This window comes from Mus pahari, chromosome 11 (assembly GCF_900095145.1).
Source record: "Mus pahari chromosome 11, PAHARI_EIJ_v1.1, whole genome shotgun sequence".
Lineage (NCBI taxonomy): Eukaryota > Metazoa > Chordata > Mammalia > Rodentia > Muridae > Mus > Mus pahari.
This window is the reverse complement of record NC_034600.1, coordinates 76,768,262-76,786,536: the sequence shown is the minus strand read 5'-3', so window position 1 is coordinate 76,786,536 and position 18,275 is coordinate 76,768,262. Positions and strand designations below refer to the sequence as shown.

Below are 18,275 nucleotides of genomic sequence, written 5' to 3'. Positions count from 1 at the left end.
AGAAGAAGAAGAAGAAGAAGAAGAAGAAGAAGAAGAAGAAGAAGAAGAAGAAGAAGAAGAAGAAGAAGAAGAAGAAGAAGAAGAAGAAGAAGAAGTTGTTAGTGGAACATGTTGGTAATTTATAGAAGGTCCAAGGCTAAACTTGTCAAATGAGTCGTCTAACAGGCCTCTAGTTTTTCAGGAGAATGTTCTGTGTTCCAACCTGAGTTATGCATAAGGTTTAAAGCAGGACACCATCACTCCAGCCTGCATTCTTAGTAGGAAAACTCATTTTGAGAAAAACAAGCAATGGAGACTTACTAAGGACAGTTACAAACACACACACACACACACACACACACATATGTACACACACATACACATACATATATACCACATATAACATTCATTTACCAACAGAACTTGCATTATAACTTGTACTACTTAGGTACATTCAAAGATTCAGGATTTAAATAGGCAATAGACTAAAGCAAAAGGTAAACATGAAATCAGTAGAACCAAAGAGGGTATTGCTTTGTGACTCAGTTGGTACAAAAGGGTGAGGACGGAGTCAGTAAGCCTAGGCTCTTTTGTAGCTCCCAAGTCTAAGTGAACACTAACCCACAAAACCCAGAGATACTAACGGTTTGGGACCAGACAATACAATAAGGTTAATACCACAATACAGCAAGTTATAGACTCAGGGTTTCCCAATGACTGTCAAAGTTATAGTATAGTCTACAGTATCTTATACTACCACAGCAGTTGTCTTTAAAATACACAAGTTTGATTAAAGCACTTTATCCAATACTTTTAATCATATGGACTGTGAGAATAAAGTCACAGGTAGACTTGCTCAAGGCAGGACTGCCTGCTGTGGATCATCTATCTGTAGATTTAAGGTTAAAATGAAACTAAGTAAGGTACATTTATGACATGGGGGATGGGGGGGTTAGTCAATCAACAAGATCATTTAAATCAGACTTCTGTGTGAAAGTTTCTAGAAGAAGTACCATTTAAAAGCTAATTGATGCTAGCCCTGTAATTTCACTGTGTTAGACTATTTTTACATATGTTATTTTTAATAAAGACCCTCAAATATTATACTCCTATTGGTATGGAGTTCTTTGTATCATGCAAGGTCACATGTTGATGGCATCAACAAAAATGTAAATGTATTAGGAAACAGTGCTTCCTAAAGCTGAGGCAGTAGGGTTAGGAGTTTGAGGTCAGTTTAGGTTATGCAGTGAGTTTCGGACTAGCCTGGCTACACAAGACTATTTTGATAAATCTAAACAAAGAGTCATATCACAGAAATTCCTCTCCACTTATATGGATGGTGTGAACAGGTGACCATTTCCAAGCCAGGAAGACAACTTTCTCCAGACACCATCCAGTTCACACTTTACTGTTGAAACTACCCCCCCCCCTCCCCAGAACTAGGAGATAAATGGTCCTGATATTCGAGAATGCACTAACTTCTGGTCGGAACAGGACTGAAGACCATGAGCTCAGGCATGGTCTGGCCCAGCTCTGCCCCTCAGCATCTCCTACCACAGAGCCAGGTGAGTCAGCTGTCTCTAGAAGTCCAAAGAGAAATTATGTCTATCCTGTACTAACATGAACGTTTATGATGTAAAGGTCAAGGATACCTTTGGAAAGATCCAATCCACTTACTTTTAAAATCTGTGGTGTGTCAGGAATCCTTCTGGTTTTAAAGCACAAACAAAGCCAGAAAGAAACACAATCCCTCACTAGCAAGTACTTATTTATTCTCTCAAAACAAACTAACAAGTAGAAGGAGGAGGAGTAGAAGGAGGGAGGAGGAGGAAGAAGAAAAGGAAGAGGAGAAGGACAAGGAGGAGGAAGAACAAGAATTAAAATAAAGAAGGAGGAGGAGGAGAAGGAAGAGGAAGAGGAGGAACAAGAATTAAAATGAAGAAGAAGAAGAAGAAGAAGAAGAAGAAGAAGAAGAAGAAGAAGAAGAAGAAGAAGAAGAAGAAGAAGAAGAAGAAGAATTCTCTTCTTGACTTCCTATGACCACTAGATACCTTAGCACTCACTCCTCTTCAGAGTCAGTTCTGCAAACTGTCGTTCTGAGCAGTTGTATCACATGACTTTGTCAGTATGACCCTTCTGCTACTCTCCAGTCTTCCCACTGACTGGCCTTCACCCATCATGCCCTCATCCAATGGTGCTGTCTCTCTCCTTGCATTACTAACTACTCAGTAGCACTGATCCAAGCTAACCAACCCTACATCTCCCAGTGTTCAGTTTCCCTCTATAGTGTGCAGCATCCAATGCTTCAGGCACTGGAAGACCCTACCCAGCCAAGAAACAGGACCCATCCCCAGGCACATCCATCACCACACTCCTCCTCTGGCTCCCAGCTCATTGGTTCTTCATCCTTTTGGTGATGCACATTAATTATTGGTTGGTTAGTTATCTTCACACCCCTTTAAGAATGTGAGCCATAGGAGGGCAGCACAGGACGGTACCAGGCTGCTCACCACAAATAACCAGTGTGCCCAATAAATTCGAGACAGTGGAAAGACAACAAATCATTGCAATATCATGAGTGATAAAAAAAACCAAGTATAAATGGAGAAATTCTATGAAGGAATAATACAGTATTCAAAACCACACAAAAAGGTAGCCATGCATTGTAAGGAAGTGGCAAGTATACACCAAACTACTCAAAGGGTGGGAGGAACCCATTCCCTAGTGAAATCACTCTGTGTGGGGATAGGAAGGTGGAGCTGAGACAGTTCCTGAGGCAGGGATGTGCGCCCTACACTGTCAGAGTAGTAAAGCACGATAGAGCCTGCTTTCTGCTCCACATTTACTTAGGAATCTACCGAAGTCTAGTTGTTATCTACAGTTTGGTAAGCACAATAGCCTGCCTTATATATGAAATGCTGTGCGCATCTGCTTCAGTCTTCAAATGTTTCCCTGAGCCTTTGTCAGGAACAGCTTGAGATGAGCACTGTTGTGCTTCAATCAGAAATCAGCATGAAAATCTCCAGAAAACATTTCCCCAGCAGTGTCTTCTAATGAAACGTTTCATTGTCTTAACCTAGCCAGATGTAAATAGTCTTGCCAAGAACCACTGAGGAACAAAAATAGTTAAGAAAGGGGCCATTGTCTCCCTAGTTAAAATTCTAACAGTAGAGCAAGAGTGTGGCATGGAGCTTTCACTACCCCACCAGCAGGTCATAGGCTCTCACCTGCACAGGACTTATCTCAGATTTGCGGTTTGAAGAAACACACACACACACACACACACACACACACACACACATGCATACCAGTTATTCTCAAAATGCCTTGGCTGGCAACGACTGGGCATACCTAATTCTTCCTGTTACTCCAGACCCAGTAGGAGAAGTGGTCGGTAATAAAACTCTTTCCTGCCTCTCCTACCTTCAGGAACCTGGAGGCCCTGCCTTTTCCACCTAGCCATTGGCCGACATCTTTATTGATGGATCAAGAACCAATTGGAGGACAGGAACTTTAGAGTCAGTACTCTCAGATTACCAATTAAATCAAAGTATTAGAACCAGCCCCTACATAAGAGTACAAGTAAGGTATCCAGCAAAAGTAGACCGGTTGACAAGGATAAGCGCGCATTGCGGGTTCCACTTATCATGACAATACGGGCACATGGCTGTGCTTGAAGGTGCGTGTTCAGAATTTAAGACCTTGAATGAGAAGACAGAAGAAAACCATCTAAAAGAAAGCAGAGGTCCTACCTGTGGCCAGATAGATGATGTGGACCAGAGTATCTCTGCCTTGCACAACATCAACAGCCAAATGGGAGAAGCGGCTGTTGTCCTCCATGAAAGAGGGCACCGTGGTCACTGGCTGTACCACTTCATGCATCAGAATGAACTTCTGAGCATCCTGTAGGTTTCTTTCCGTCAGGTTTACGTACAGGCCCTGGTCCATGGTGCCGCACTGCAAGAGAAGACAGGCCAGGTTATAACAGCTGGACACCTGGATGCCCACCGCTCACGTGGCTACCAGATGGAGGGGAAAATGTAACAAGCTGTAAACTGAATAAGCCATGATGCATTACTGAGTGTGCAACCGAATCAATCCCTCGATTCTCATCCTCCTGTTCTCCCATTGTAGATGGAAAGTCAACATATGCAATCTCTCAATGTATGGTAAAGAGAATATGAGACATTTTAAAATGGAGCAGGCACTGTCGTTGACTCTAGTTTGAACAGCAGATGGGTAGAATTTCCTCCTGGTCTGCCGGGGTCTCTAGGGAGCAACTGTCTGTCGGCTTGCAATACTGCAATACGACTGTATCTGACTGATGAAGCTGAGCTGACATTGACCATGAAGCAGTAGGGCTCATACAGATGGATGCATTTCCTGGCTATTACAGCGGGTTGGTTCATAAGCAACCCTGAACTCCATTGGCGACACCTTGGTGCTTAACTTAATCTGTAAACATTATCTCTCACGTGGGCTACACAAATAACTGTGGCTGGTCTAAATTTATTTGTATTTCTGATTACCAGAGAATTTAAAATAATAGGTGAGAACCTGGGAATTTGCAAAGTAAGACAGCACGTTGATAATGAGAGAAGAGAAACGCAGTGAGGGAAAAGGGGGCTGAGAAAGGTGGGGATGGGGAGATGGAGAGAGAGGAAGGAAGGAGCAATTTGCAGGGAGTGTCAATTTCATGAGACTGATCTGGGATACACAGCAAGCCCAGAAATAGTTGTGGATTAATCTCAGAGTCCTGTGGAAGGATGCTGGCAGGTGTTATAAACAACAGGAGGTGGCAAGGACAAGGTAAGAGGGCAGGTGAGAAAGAGAGCACTGATTTCTCAAAGCCCAGCTTGGGACCAGAAAACTACCACCAACCTCTCTCATTTCCTTTACAAACTTTAAAGGATGGCATAGGAAATGAGGTTCCTCAGCCCACATCCTAAAGCAGGGGTGATGGGGTCCACACTATCTGAAACTACCACTTATAACATGTCATTTCCAATACATGGTTTTTATAACAGGTTAGAGGTCCAGGAGTAGAAGATGGAAATTACTTTTTTAAAAGTCAATTATATTCATGTAGCATTTGATAAAATATCCTCTATTCCATAAGACGATAGGCCGATTGTGGAGTTAGAGAAACCTGGAGTTAAATGCACTGCACACAACTGATGGGTGATGAATTTTATTTCACATCCTAGTTTTGAGCACCTTGTACTTTGACATCATGTAAAGGATGTGTTCAGGGTAAAGCTGAGGCCGGCAGAAGATGGCCTGTGGCCTCCAGGGAGTTCCAGCCTCTCCATTTGTCTCCTCAAATGTTAAATTGTTGGAACACACCGGCTGTGTGCTCCAGGCTCATCTCTCATGGCTGGTGTGAAGTAATGAGAGGACAGCATTTGTAAATTAAAGTCCTTATAAATGCCGGGAATCAGACAACATTCCTGATAGCTCAGAAGCTAGCCAGCCAACTGTAAATGCATCTGTCTTAAAGCAGGCAGGACATCCATGGTCTACGGAGCTGTGGCACCCAGAGAGAAGTATGTGAATGAATAGTGGGACAGATAAATGGCCAGATAATTCCACATGCAGTTGTTTAGGGGTCTGAAAAGACTGTACCAATAGATTTTATATGAACAGCATTTTAAAATAATAACACTCTAAGCATGGGCACACTATCAGGAATGTACATATATTTTTTAATATTTTAACTATTACCTTTAAGTGTCTATATGTGTGAGTGTATGAGCACATGTGAATGTGTATGTATGAGTGTATGTGTGAATATGTGTGAGTGTGTATATGTGAGTGTTTGGTTTTGAGTGTGTGTATGTGTGTGTTTTTGTGCTTCTGTGTGTGTGTGCGTGCGTGTGCGTGTGTGTGTGTGTGTGTGTGTGTGTGTGTGTGTGTAGATGCCCACAGGGGCCAGAAATGTCAGATCTCTCTTTAGTTGGAGATACAGGGGGTTTTAAAGTTCTTCATATGGGTTCTGGGAATTGAATTTGGGTCCTCTGGAAAGGTAATGTGTGCTCTTAACAGCTAAGCCATATTTCTAAGCTCCCAGAAACAGTTTTGTAAAGTAAAAAAAGATTACCACTTGGTCTGAAACCTTTCTAGTTGACAGCTAAGTTTGAAGTTGATTGTTGTGATCAACTTGTATTGAAGTCAAAGACAACACTTGAGGTGTGGGTAGCAACAATGGGTTACCTGCTGGCTTCAGTCACATTAAAGTAGTGTTTATATGTGCACACTGTTTTAAGACAAATGGCATGCTGAAAACCAGCAGGTATAGTCTAAAAGCAAGGACCTCCACTACCCTTGGAAAACAGCTATAGGAGCTTAAGGGGCAGAGTGCTAAAACGGACCATGTCTTCTGTAATGTTTGCCTGTATTGTCGTGAGCTATATTTGAACTGTCTTCAACTGCTTCTTACTGTCACCATCTTATAAATAAATATCTCACCCAAGGATTCTCTTTCCCATATTTGGAAACCATTCAACATTACTGCATGTATTTCCTGCTGCATGGCAACTCATCAAGCTCTCTAAGGGCTGAGATTTAGATTTGAACCTTGCTCACTAGTCCGCTCTAGTTACTGTCAGGTACTCGCTACCCTCGGAACCCCGTAGAGGAAGAAACTGCAAAAAACTGGAAAAAATACATTGCTTGTGCTTTCATGTGGCTTACAGCCTTCAATAGCTGTCATGCCAATGCCTGTACAAACAAGATCAGTAATTCTGTAATTGCTAGGAAAATAATAAATGCTCAGATGTTATCTACTTCAAGGGTAGCATGTTAACCCTGTTCCAGATACCCATACTTGAAGATCAAGCTCAAAATAGGCCAACTTCATCCCCAGACTCATGTTTTCCATGGTGTCTATGCCCACTGGATTCCCTGTTCCTTCTGATTTTGCTGCCAAGACATGTGTGTATTCGTGGATTCTCAGGATGCAGCTCCATCTCAGCCCATGTCTCAAGCAGTCTTCCCCAACTGCTCCCACACTCTGATATTTTCCTTTTGGCTTCATCACTTCTCATTGTTGCTAATAAAACCCGTGGAAGGTTTTGGAGCCTGTCACCTAGCTTTTCTCCATCTGAGTCGCACAGTGTTTTAAGTAGCTGATGATTTTATGGGGTTTAAGATCTCCTACCTCTACTAGGGCAGATGAGTGCCTCTGAGGGCGGCTTTGAGACTGTGGCTGTTAAGGGTGACTAGTAGCTTTTGTTGTGTTATGAGTTTTGCTGAGCTTTTGAAGTATGATGTATTTCTCTTCCTAGATCATTTTCCTGAACCAGCTTCTCCAGTTATTTTATTTTTTTCTATTGTAGAAGTTTCAGATAAAATTCTAATTGTTAAGGTGAAAACCAAACAGCAACAATAACTAATATAAATATTATTTTTAGTTATTGTCAATGGTGGGACTTTTATGTCTAAGGGAGGGTTTGTTGGTTGAAGATGAGTTTCTTCTCTCTGCCAGTCTTGGTGAGAGCTCAAACATTAGTCAGGAACCTATGACAATATGGATATTAACACAATCTAGAAATGGAAACACATATGTGTAGTTGGGAACACACATACACACATATCAACACCACCACCATCTGTAACGTTAGTTTTCTGGAAGTGTTAAATGTATGCTCGGAGGAGGATGTAAGCTGAGCTAGCTTAGTGCTTGTCACGTGTGCCACTTCTGCGCACGGCTCCTTCATTGTTCAGCATGGACCTAATTCCACTAATAAACAAAAGCAAGTCTTTCAATGTTATTCTAATATTGTAACACACGAGGGGACTTAGATGTGTGATGAATATATCCAGATGCATGACCTAAAAGATACACATTGCATGGAGTTCATAAAGGATTATAAGTTTGCTGAATCGCCCAGTTGGTTGTGGAAAGCTGCAATCCAACAGACAATGCAATGGAGAATGCTCTAAATCTAAGTGTCTTTGTTCATTTTCATAAGCTTCAGGTCTTAATAAAACAGATTTTTAAAAAGGATAATACATTTTCTTCTTTATATTGAATATAAAATCCAGTCACAATATGTAATTACTCAACATGAAGGACACAGAGGACTCCGAACAGATTGTTCTCATGGGTCTTTCCAATCAAATGTACTGTTCAGTAACCATGCACACTGGCTGACATTTTCAAAGTTTACTTGTTCCCTCCCTCCCCCGAGTATCAAGGAAGTAATGAGAAGATGCTAAACATTTTGTCCAAGGGAAGCAGTACAGTGCAAATATGATACCCAAACTACTTATTTCATTCTTAACCCCATTCTCTACCCAAAGTCTTAAAATTTTGAAATGAAAAAAGATCAATGAATGCTTACCAAAATATACGTGTAAAAATTTAAACTTTTTCTAAAGCTCAGTTTCCTCAGAAGTCATGGGTTTTAAGATTTGGGGTGTTAAACCAGTCAAAATTGGAAGGAAGGACTCAGTTATATCACTAGTCAATGACTGTCACTGACAGAACTTAGTTGATTGAGATTGGGATTTTCCCTTTGCTGGTAGAGGTAAGATCCCAGCTTAACCACTAAGCAGCTGTGGCCCTGGCTATTTGACCTGTCCCGAGAAGCTGTGCCCCTCTCTGTACATAGAACAGTGTCAATAATGTGGAAGGGGTGCTACATGTATGGTTACAAAGGTAACAGGTTGGACCAAGTATCTGGAACTTGATGATGTTAAAGATTTTGCCTGTGTTGTTATTCACATACCCACAGGGAAGGCTGCTCTTGTGTGTGCCACATTCAAATTCTTATGTAGAACCTGTCTCCCTGCATGGCAGTAGTTGAAGACAGGACATCTAGGAAGCATTCCATGCTATAGGAGCCTGACCCAGTGGAATGGAGGAAGAAACACCAGGGATGAGTCTTTCTTCTAAGAGATGACGTAAGGAAAATCTGGTCATCTTCAACACCTTTGGTGGTTTGAATATGCTTGGCCCAGGGAATGGCACTACTAGGAGGTATGGCCTTTTTGAAGCAGGTATGGCCTTGTTAGAGGAAGTGTGTCCTTGTAGGGGTGGATTTTGAGACCCTTCTCCTAGCTGCCTTGAAACCAGTCTTCTGTTAGCCTTCAGAACAAGATGGAGACCTCTCAGCTTCTCTAGCCTTGTCTTCCTGGATGCTGCCAGGGTTCCCACCATGATAATAAGGTACTGAACCTCTGAAACTATAAGCCAGTCTCCACTAAATGTTGTCCTTTGTAACAATTGCCTTGGTCATGGTATCTCTTCACAGCAATAGAAACCCTAAGCAAGCCATCACCTCACCAGAAAATGATCCTGCTGTTACATTGATCTTGAAGATGTAGTCTCCAAACGGTGATGAAAGAGGGGACTCTTATTTTGTTTAATTCTATCTAAACTGCAGTATTTTGTTACAATAGCTTAAGCAGATGAATAGACCTGTGGTCTGAACAAACAAAATAAACAGCGCCATGGCCATGTCTCTGCTTCTTCTCAGCATTGGAGGTGGGATGCTTCACAAAGACATCACAGCTTGAACATTCTAATCGGGTGACTGAAAGATGAATCTGCACCAGTCAGGCTTCTTTTCCCAGCAGCCACTGCCATAGTCCCCCTTCCCAACAGGAAACCTCACCATACTTGCCAATTAGAGCTTGAATTCTGTTTGTCAAGACCCATTGCTCTGTGCCCTGGGCCCTATTCAGTTGAACATCATTCATTAAAGATCAGAGATTTGGGGCACACAGTCCATCATCATTAGCACTAATTGAAGCCTGGATTCCTAGCCTACTGCAGAAGACTGCCCTTTTTCAGGAAAGGATCAGTCACAACAACTCACAAAAGCCCCCCCTTTTTCTTTTCTAGGCGCCATAGTCCATAAAAGGCTGTGTTCTATTGAGACTCTCTAAGCCCAGGATGGTGCTGTCCCGAGGGAGGCAGGAGACCGGAGACCGCAGCTGCACTGTGCATGCAGCTAAGGTTTAATTGCTCAGGCTCACTATGTTGAGTTTCTTCATTCTGAAAGGAGGATACTAGTAATGCCCTCTCCCCCTGAGATTACCTGAAAATTGGGGTTGGGGTTGGGATAAGGCAGCCAGGCTGAGCGAGAGTTCTCTTGGTACTTGAAGGGTCCATTGAAGGCCTGTGAGATGGCGCTCAGGTTGAAGACACAGACAGCGGAGGCAGCAATGCTGTTTCTGGAGAATGAGAAAGGAAAAGGAACAGGCTGGTCAGAGTCCACAGTGACCCAGTGACTGTTGACCTCCACTGATCCCAGGGTAACATCTACCTTTAGCTATTACAAGCTCGCTTGGGACTCTTATATATAGCAAGAGGATGAAGGCAAGGCCACACCCAGGGTTTCCTTGGGATTTCCTTATGTGAAAACAAATATAATGAAGTAAGGATCCATAGTAGACATGACCCTGCCAGCTGGGACTAAATTCACACAGCTACAAGAGGAACAACAAGGGATTTTGAAAAGCTTCCTGAGTTTTAAATTCCAGAGAAGACAGGCTTTGTCTTCCAGTGGGTGGAGCCACCCATCCATTTCGCCACCTCTCTTCCACCTGTATCTCTGGCTACTTTAGGTGGCAGTTGGCCAACCTCTGTTTTCTATTAATTCTCCAGGTATTTGTGTTTGTCATTCTCTAAAAATAATAATAATAATAATAATAATAAACTGAATGTATCTTGCAGGGAGTGCCTGTCAGATTTTCTTATTTATTATTTAAAGGGAATTATAAATCTAAAGGCAAGGAAAAATTAAGAGAACACTGACAAGAAGTTGTGAAGCCTTAATTCAGAATTCAGGCTCTACTAGAAAGCTGCAGGCAGAAAGCTCAGTGAGGTCAATGCCCTTTGACTAAGCATGGGGATGGCAAAAGCTTCTCTCTCCAATTTGCATTTCAAGCGGGCTATCGCTCTCAAAGGAAAATGAAGACCAAATGAGGGGCACGAATGTATTTTCCATATTAATGCACTGAGCCAATATTTGGTCAGAAATAAGTCCGTTTTTTTTTTTTTTTTTTTTTTTTCTACATCTTAGAGAAAAATCACAAGACTCTCAGAACTCCACATCTAACTATCCGGGAAGCAAAGAGGAAGGGGAAGCAGGGCAGAGCCCAGAAGACGTCTATAATTTCAGTACAACCCCAGAATCTTCTTAAGGTAAAAAACATGTCCCTCCCTGTAAGGGAAATGAAGCCTACTCCTTGAGATCCTGACACAGGCCCGTAGATGGGGAGCGGCACCCTGGCTACTGTGCGACAAAGATCCGGATTTGAATTCTTTGTGATGTTTCTGTGAGAAGTGTATGGTATCAAAGCACACCTCATAGAAGATGGTGTTTGCTCTGGGAGTCTTGCCCTGAGAAAGGAGATTAAGAGGAACAGGGTGCTTTATGTGCATGTATTCAGGCTGTTGCTCTTATCTTTCTTTTCACTGTCTTTGGGAAAGTAGAACACGAACATCTCCTAAATTCAAGGAGGAAATCGACTTGGGGCCTATGGCTGGACTTTGGTAACTCTCAGAGACACAACTATCCTGGGTCAAGAGCAGACACACAGCATAGCAAGGGCTAGCCTCAGCTAGTTACCTGACGGATGATGGGCAGTCCATAGTGATCATAATATCACCTTGAGCCTCCTGCTAAGCTTTGGTGCATATACCATCTAGTTCTTCACAAGGACTCTACAGATCCTAAAAGGACCCTAAGGTTCTAGACAGACAGAGAGATGAATCAGCCCTTGCCATAGACAGTAGAGGGCAAAGCAGATATCTCCTACTTTCCACATGATCCCCAAGTCCATTTCCTTGGCCAAGATGCCAAGTGCAATAACAACTACATCCTCTTCTAGTCAGAGATACTAATTTACTCTGAACTTAGATGACATGGACATGGCTGTCAGCTCAGGGACTCTCTAGGAAGTCCTGGCAGTTGATCATCTGAGCTGGCAACAGATACATTTCTCTATGGCCCTGTTGGGCATAGTGCCTTTGTTGAATCATCCACCCCGTCATTTCTCTGTTCTACTGACTATGAAAGAGAAAGGTGGGGAAGAAAGGGCTTATATGAGCTACATGAGGACCCTACCCCATCATTTCCTTCCAATCTACCCTCTCAAGTCAGATCAACATGCAGAAATTAAAGTGCATACCCAATCCCTTTTGTAGCATCTCCTTCATAGGCACATGACCCCACCCAGCTATGCACTACTACATCAGTCTCTGAATAAGTAACTTAAAACTGGAAACAATATTGGTCAACATATCTTTGGAACACAGGTATTCCATCTAGCCTCCATGAGCAATTAAGCAGAATATGTGGTGTAGTCAATACTCAGAACTTTATCTAGAGACTCGGTGGATGAAAATGATGCAGGAATGGGGGCTTGCTGGAGAAGTGACTCAGCAGTTAAGAGTGCTTACTGCTCTTTCAGAGATTCTGAGTTCAGTTCCCCACACCCTCATTGGGTGGCTCATGAATGCCCGTATCTCCAGTTCCAAAGAATCTGAAACCTTCTGGCCTTCATGGGCACCTGCATGTATGTGATGCACATAAGCACACACATATACATAAAAAATTTAAAAAGTAATAATTAGTAAATTTTATAACGATGCCAGGGACACAGTTGGTTAGTCCAGAATTATGGGGACTTAAATTCTGGTTCCAACGAATGTAGAAGAGGTTTCAAAAGGTTCTCAATCTTATCAATTCCCTTAGAAGAACAGCACAGTCGAATTATTTTCTAAGGCCCCCAAAACAACTTTATTCTCTATATATCTATAATTAGATATAGTTAAACTATACTATGTAGGTCACATACTCTCTATACTATACATAGCTATAGTGGTGTGACACTAACTATAAAAAAAATTACTCATTTTTATGTACATGAGTGTCTGCCTGTATGTATGTATATATGCATGCTTTATGCCCACAGAGACCAGAAAGGGCAGTAGATTGTCTGTAACTAGGGTTAAAGACAGTTGTGAGCTGCCATGTGGGTGCTGGGAACAAAATTTTGTTCTCATGCAAAAGTTTTTAGTGTTCTTATCTGCTGAGCTATCTCTGTCATCATGATAGAAAATGTAAAAACCTTCAAATCAAACAGATAGACAGACAAACAAGCATTCCAGTGGTAATCTATCTCATGAAGTCCACCTGATGCCTAAGGTGAAGAAAACTCCAGAGTCCCCAGTGTGGGAAATGAGCCTGAACAGACATTCCACCCTTTAGTGCTAAGAGACAGCCACACAAAGTCATAGTTTCCAACTGATGTCAGGGGATCTCTATTTCGTGCCTCAGTCCTCCTCTCTCTCCTTCCTTTACTTCCTCTCCCCACCCCTCTCTTTCTCATCCCCTCTCTTTCTCATCCCCTCTCTCGCTCTTCAAGCATGTTGCCTCATGCAAGAAGGTAAGACGGAAGCCAGGGAAGGGGAGAGCTGGAGCACATCATGAAGTTGATGAACAGCTGAGAGTAAAGGTGATGGGGATTCTTGTCTGTCTGGAGAGAACTTGATGTTGAGTGGCTTCTGAGATGGTGAACATTTGCAGTCCTGAACAGTACTTGAAACATTTTGACAACTCTAAATCAGTTGTTCTGAACCTGTGGGTCATGACCCTTTTGGGGGTTGCATATCATATATCCCGTATATCAATTATCTACATTACAATTCATAACTAGCAAAATTATAGTTATGAAGTAGCAATGAAATAATTGTATGGCTGGGAGTCACCACAACATGAGGAACTGTTTTAAAGAACTGCAGCATTAAGGAGGTTGAGAAGCTGCCTAGAAATGGCACAGGCCTAGAACCTATAGAACTTTGCAAACAGGAGCTTTTGCTGCTGTTATTTCAGGCTCAGAGTCAGCAAATGGAGAGCTATGTAAGGCAAACTCCCAGAGTGTATAAAATTGGTGTCAGTTGAGCAACTGAGCATTCATCTTGTGCGGATGACACTATTTTTTAAACAAGGTTTCAAGAAGCAAATCAACTTTAGAAACCAGAAATTATTTTTTGTTTTTTGTTTTTTTGTTTTTGTTTTTGGTATGAAAAAGAAAATCTTCAAGTAGTAAAACTGATTCTGTGTCTGAGAAGCAAATCGACAATAGAAATGGCCAATGAGAAGGGGGTCACAGCAAACCATCCATACTACAGTTTCCTAACATCAAGTTGAAGTAAGACAGTCAGTGTGGTGAATGCTTATATCCAGTGAACATGAACATCCATCAATAGTGATAAGAGTAGAGAAAAAGGAAGTGGGAATCCATAGCGTACGGGGCCTCTTCAGCACACCATTCGTAGGCAGGCTTCTTCTGATATCAAAGTGATGTAAAGTAAAGGAGAGGACGGAGCGATGATTCATTAGATAAAGCACTTCCTGTCCTAGTATGAGGCTTGAAGACTAGGACACAGAACTCATGAAAAGCCGGGCAAAAGGGGTGGCTCCCTATAATCCCAGCACTTGGATGGCAGAGACTGGGACCCCTGAGACAGGCTGACTAGAGAGAAGGCCAGGATTGCTTGTTCTAAGTTCAGTGAGAGCTTGTGCTTCAATAAATAATGGAGATTGGGGAAGATATCCAGCATCAAGTTTGAGCTTCCAAACTCATGCGTATACATACGCTGGAAAACATGTATACCTTCACATACATGCACACACATATATACCCATATCACACATATATATATACACATATAAATACTAAAGGAAATTACAGAGAGAGAAGAGAAAACATCAACAGGTAATGCAATGACTACTTTGGGCAGAGATAAGATTTTCCAGGATGCAAGTCAGCCATCAACAATAAAAGAGAACTAAAGCCAAGGATATGGGTCAGTATTCCACCTATGAGCACTTTTCTTGAATCTACTTTGAATTATTTACTTTGGAAACAACTGTTTGACTTTTGTGTAGATTGTTAGATCTCCAGGTTGGAGTTCCAAGTGAGAACCTGCACTGTAGAACTCTAACTGGCTCCACTCATATAGAGTAGTACTTCCCGGAGTTCCTGCATGGTCCTTACCATCCAGACAGGCAGTAGATACCCTTGAGATCTCACAGGATCACAGCTAAAGAAAGGCAAGCCAAATGCAGGGTCACGAGACATCCCACCAAGGAAAGGCCGAGGGCGAGCTCGGAAATTTCCCAGGCTTCCCTAAGCTAGATACTATCTGTTGTGAGGTTAGAAACATCTTCCCAAGAGAAAAACACAAGGTGCTATGAGAGGAAAATAGCCACTTCATTTCACATAACTGCAGAGGTCCAGGCAAGAATAATGTGATCACAAAGCTCAGACTTTTTATTATGCAAAAATGTATGACTTTTCTACAACAACAAGAAAAATACATCTGGTGAAGGCTCAATATTCCAGTGTAGGGGAATGCCAGGATGGGGAGGCAGGAGTGAGTAGGTGGGTGGGAGAGTACCCTCATAGAATCAGGGGGAGGGGGATGCGAAAGGGGGTTTTCAGAGGGGAAACCAGGAGAGGGGATAACATTTGAAATGTAAATAAAGAAAATAACTTAAAAAAATTAAAGCACACCTATATATTGCATTTTTCAGGAGTATTTCTCAGACTCTACTCCTACCCAACTATTGTGAGAACAGATCGAAGGAAATTGCCGCAATGAGGATGTATAAAATTGCCAAGTGGTTTCATGTGCATGTGGTAGAGCTGGGACTTATTTGGTTTTTTAAAAAAATAGCCCTGATATGCATCAGCACTTCATATAGTGTCTGGAACACACGCACTCACCAGGAAGGTGCAATCCAAAATACAATAATTCAATACTACTTTTTCCTAAGGACAAATGAAAATTATTTTGAATGAGCTTTCCTTTCCTAAAGCAAGTTCTGCAAAGCATATATCTTTACCTAATATTAAATTCACACTGAAAAGACTCTTTTTGTGGTTCTTTGGCTGTTAGCCCAGGAAAATAAGAAAGACTTCCTCTAGAGCAACTTTAAACCCTCAGAGGTCAAAGAACAAAAGGCCCATTCAGGACAAGTAGGAGAGCAAGGAGAGGGAACATTTGCAGCTACTCACACATTGGTGGTGAAGATGCCATAGATCAGATCCAGTTCAGGCAGGAAGAAAGTACCCTGCAGCTCATTGTAGTAGAAGGGCACCTCACCAGGCCGGGAGCAGTTGAGGCGAGCCTTCATGAACGTAGTCCACGTATCCTCCAGAAGAAATCGCCCTCCAATGTCATTTTTACAGACCCGGGCGGCCCTGGAGAACACCGTCTTCCCACAGTCATGTTCCACGGCGTTTTCTCGGAAGAAGAAGTAGGTGAAATTTCCGATGTCGTAGGAAGACACAAAGTTTGGTTCTGGAAACAGGAGGAGAAAAATCTCAGTATCACATGCCATTCCTGTTGTTAAACGTCTTCTCTGATAATCTTTTTTTTTCTCTCTCTCAAAGGAAATATCATTATGGTTGACAACAAATAGTGCTTACAAGAAAAAAAAAAGGGGGAGGGGACATGAGAGGCTCTGCAAGCACCTTACTGTTGCACACTATATTGTTTCCATGCATGTGTCTTAATAAGAGATCAACAGTGTGATCTTCCCTTGGTTATCTTGAGTTAAGTCTGCACTCAAATTCACAAGGGAATAGTGCCATTTAGGAATTTATTTAGGAATTTAGGTATATACATTTGCACATATGAATGTAATAACAATTAATGACAAAAGAGGCCATGGATTTGAAAGAAGGAGGAGTGTTCTATCGGAGAGTTTTCAGGGAGGAAAGGGAAGAGGGAAATGACCTAAGTATATTGTAATCCCCTAAAAGAGAAGAAAATAAATTAAAAATGAGACAAAACAAACCAAAGAGAAAGTAGCACACGTTCACAGATCAATATGTGTTCAACTGTTTGAAAATCCTTCCTTATATGTGAGAAAGAGAGGAAGAAAATAAGGTCCAGAGGACTGAATACTTTGGGGGAATTCTCGACTCTAAAGTAACACTTGAGCATAACAATTAAAGCTATGTACACATGCATGTTACTGGACATAATTTATGTGCTTTCACTAGGGCCCTAAAAATAATTTTTTGAAGATGAAAACAGAGTCAAAAACACAAACCACAAGGTTGATACCCTGAATTAGCTTTAGCATCCACTGTTACTATGGTGACCCGGTAACTGACAATCAAGCCTAGTTTTCTGATTTTTAGGTCACCAAGGGAATCCATGGTGAGAGAAAATGAGTGTTGAAAGAGTCTGGAAGCATTATGGTCTCATAATCAGTGGAAATATGAGAATATAGAAATACTAAAATCATGGTGAAGCCATGATTTAAGCATCAGGCTTATTAGGAATTTAGGAATCAGAATTTTACACATAGCACCTAGAGTACTCACTTCTTAACTTGGTATTGAGCCTAATGATAATGGAAGAGCTGTTTTCACACACTTCTGTGCCTTAATTATTATCTCTAAAAACCCCAGAAACCAGTTCGACCTCTCTTTTATTTATTTTCAAGGCAACTCAATTCATTCAGTAAACATCAGAATTTTATGGTGTAATTAGGATAATCATGGCAGTAACCTTTATGTTCAGAGTTACTAGAGAGACACAGCAGCTGTAGCTACAAGGATCCACTTTTAGGGTCAATTGCTTTGTTATGGGGCAATTCCTCTGGCCTTGTACTTGACAATATTTGATTGATTGCACCAGTTTGAATTCTATTGAGGATGACTGAGAATAGCCTTGCAAGCAAGATAAGCCCTCAATGTTAATAGGACACACACAAGCTCACCTAGGAACTGGAATAGTCAGAACACAACACTAACACTGACCCAACTGTAAGCATGTCTAGGAGAACTGTCACCAATTTTCAATCATCTCTCTATCATCAAAAATGTCTTAACACAGCTTCACATTTTAAAATCATAAAAACACAAAAATTAGCATATCTATTCTGCTTTTCCTTCAGCTATTCATATCACCCTTAGGCTAATTAAGTAAATAAAAGCATACACACAAAGCCCGACAAATGATTTAATTTCTGTCCCACCAAACATTTGTTTTTAGGTCACTGATGCTTTAACCTGAAGCAGATACACTAGGAATCAACAAACTAAATTGCACTAAAGCATGACATGATGATAGATGTATACACAATTACTGGGCACTTTAGGATCCTGGAGAGACACTCACTAAGGCAGGTGTCTGTATGGCACACAAACTACTGAGGGATTTTTTTTTTTAAAGTAATGCTAATTATGAATCTCCAAGAGAGAACTATTACAGAAACAGATGCCAAAATCAAAGACAAATGGCAAAACTATACTTA

The 18,275-nt window shown here is 41.6% G+C and overlaps 1 protein-coding gene across 2 annotated transcripts in view; it reads right to left on the bottom strand.

The window, feature by feature from the left end:
* Positions 1-18,275, bottom strand: part of Sema5a (semaphorin 5A) — a 359,154-nt gene that overhangs the window by 41,720 nt on the left and 299,159 nt on the right. For both annotated transcript variants that reach the window (XM_021208315.2, XM_029543945.1), the window contains 3 exons: positions 16,021-16,306; positions 10,026-10,161; positions 3,732-3,936 (listed from right to left, as the gene is read on the bottom strand). In XM_021208315.2, coding sequence (XP_021063974.2) covers positions 3,732-3,936; positions 10,026-10,161; positions 16,021-16,306 — 627 coding nt within the window. The remainder of the gene's footprint in view (positions 1-3,731; positions 3,937-10,025; positions 10,162-16,020; positions 16,307-18,275) is intronic.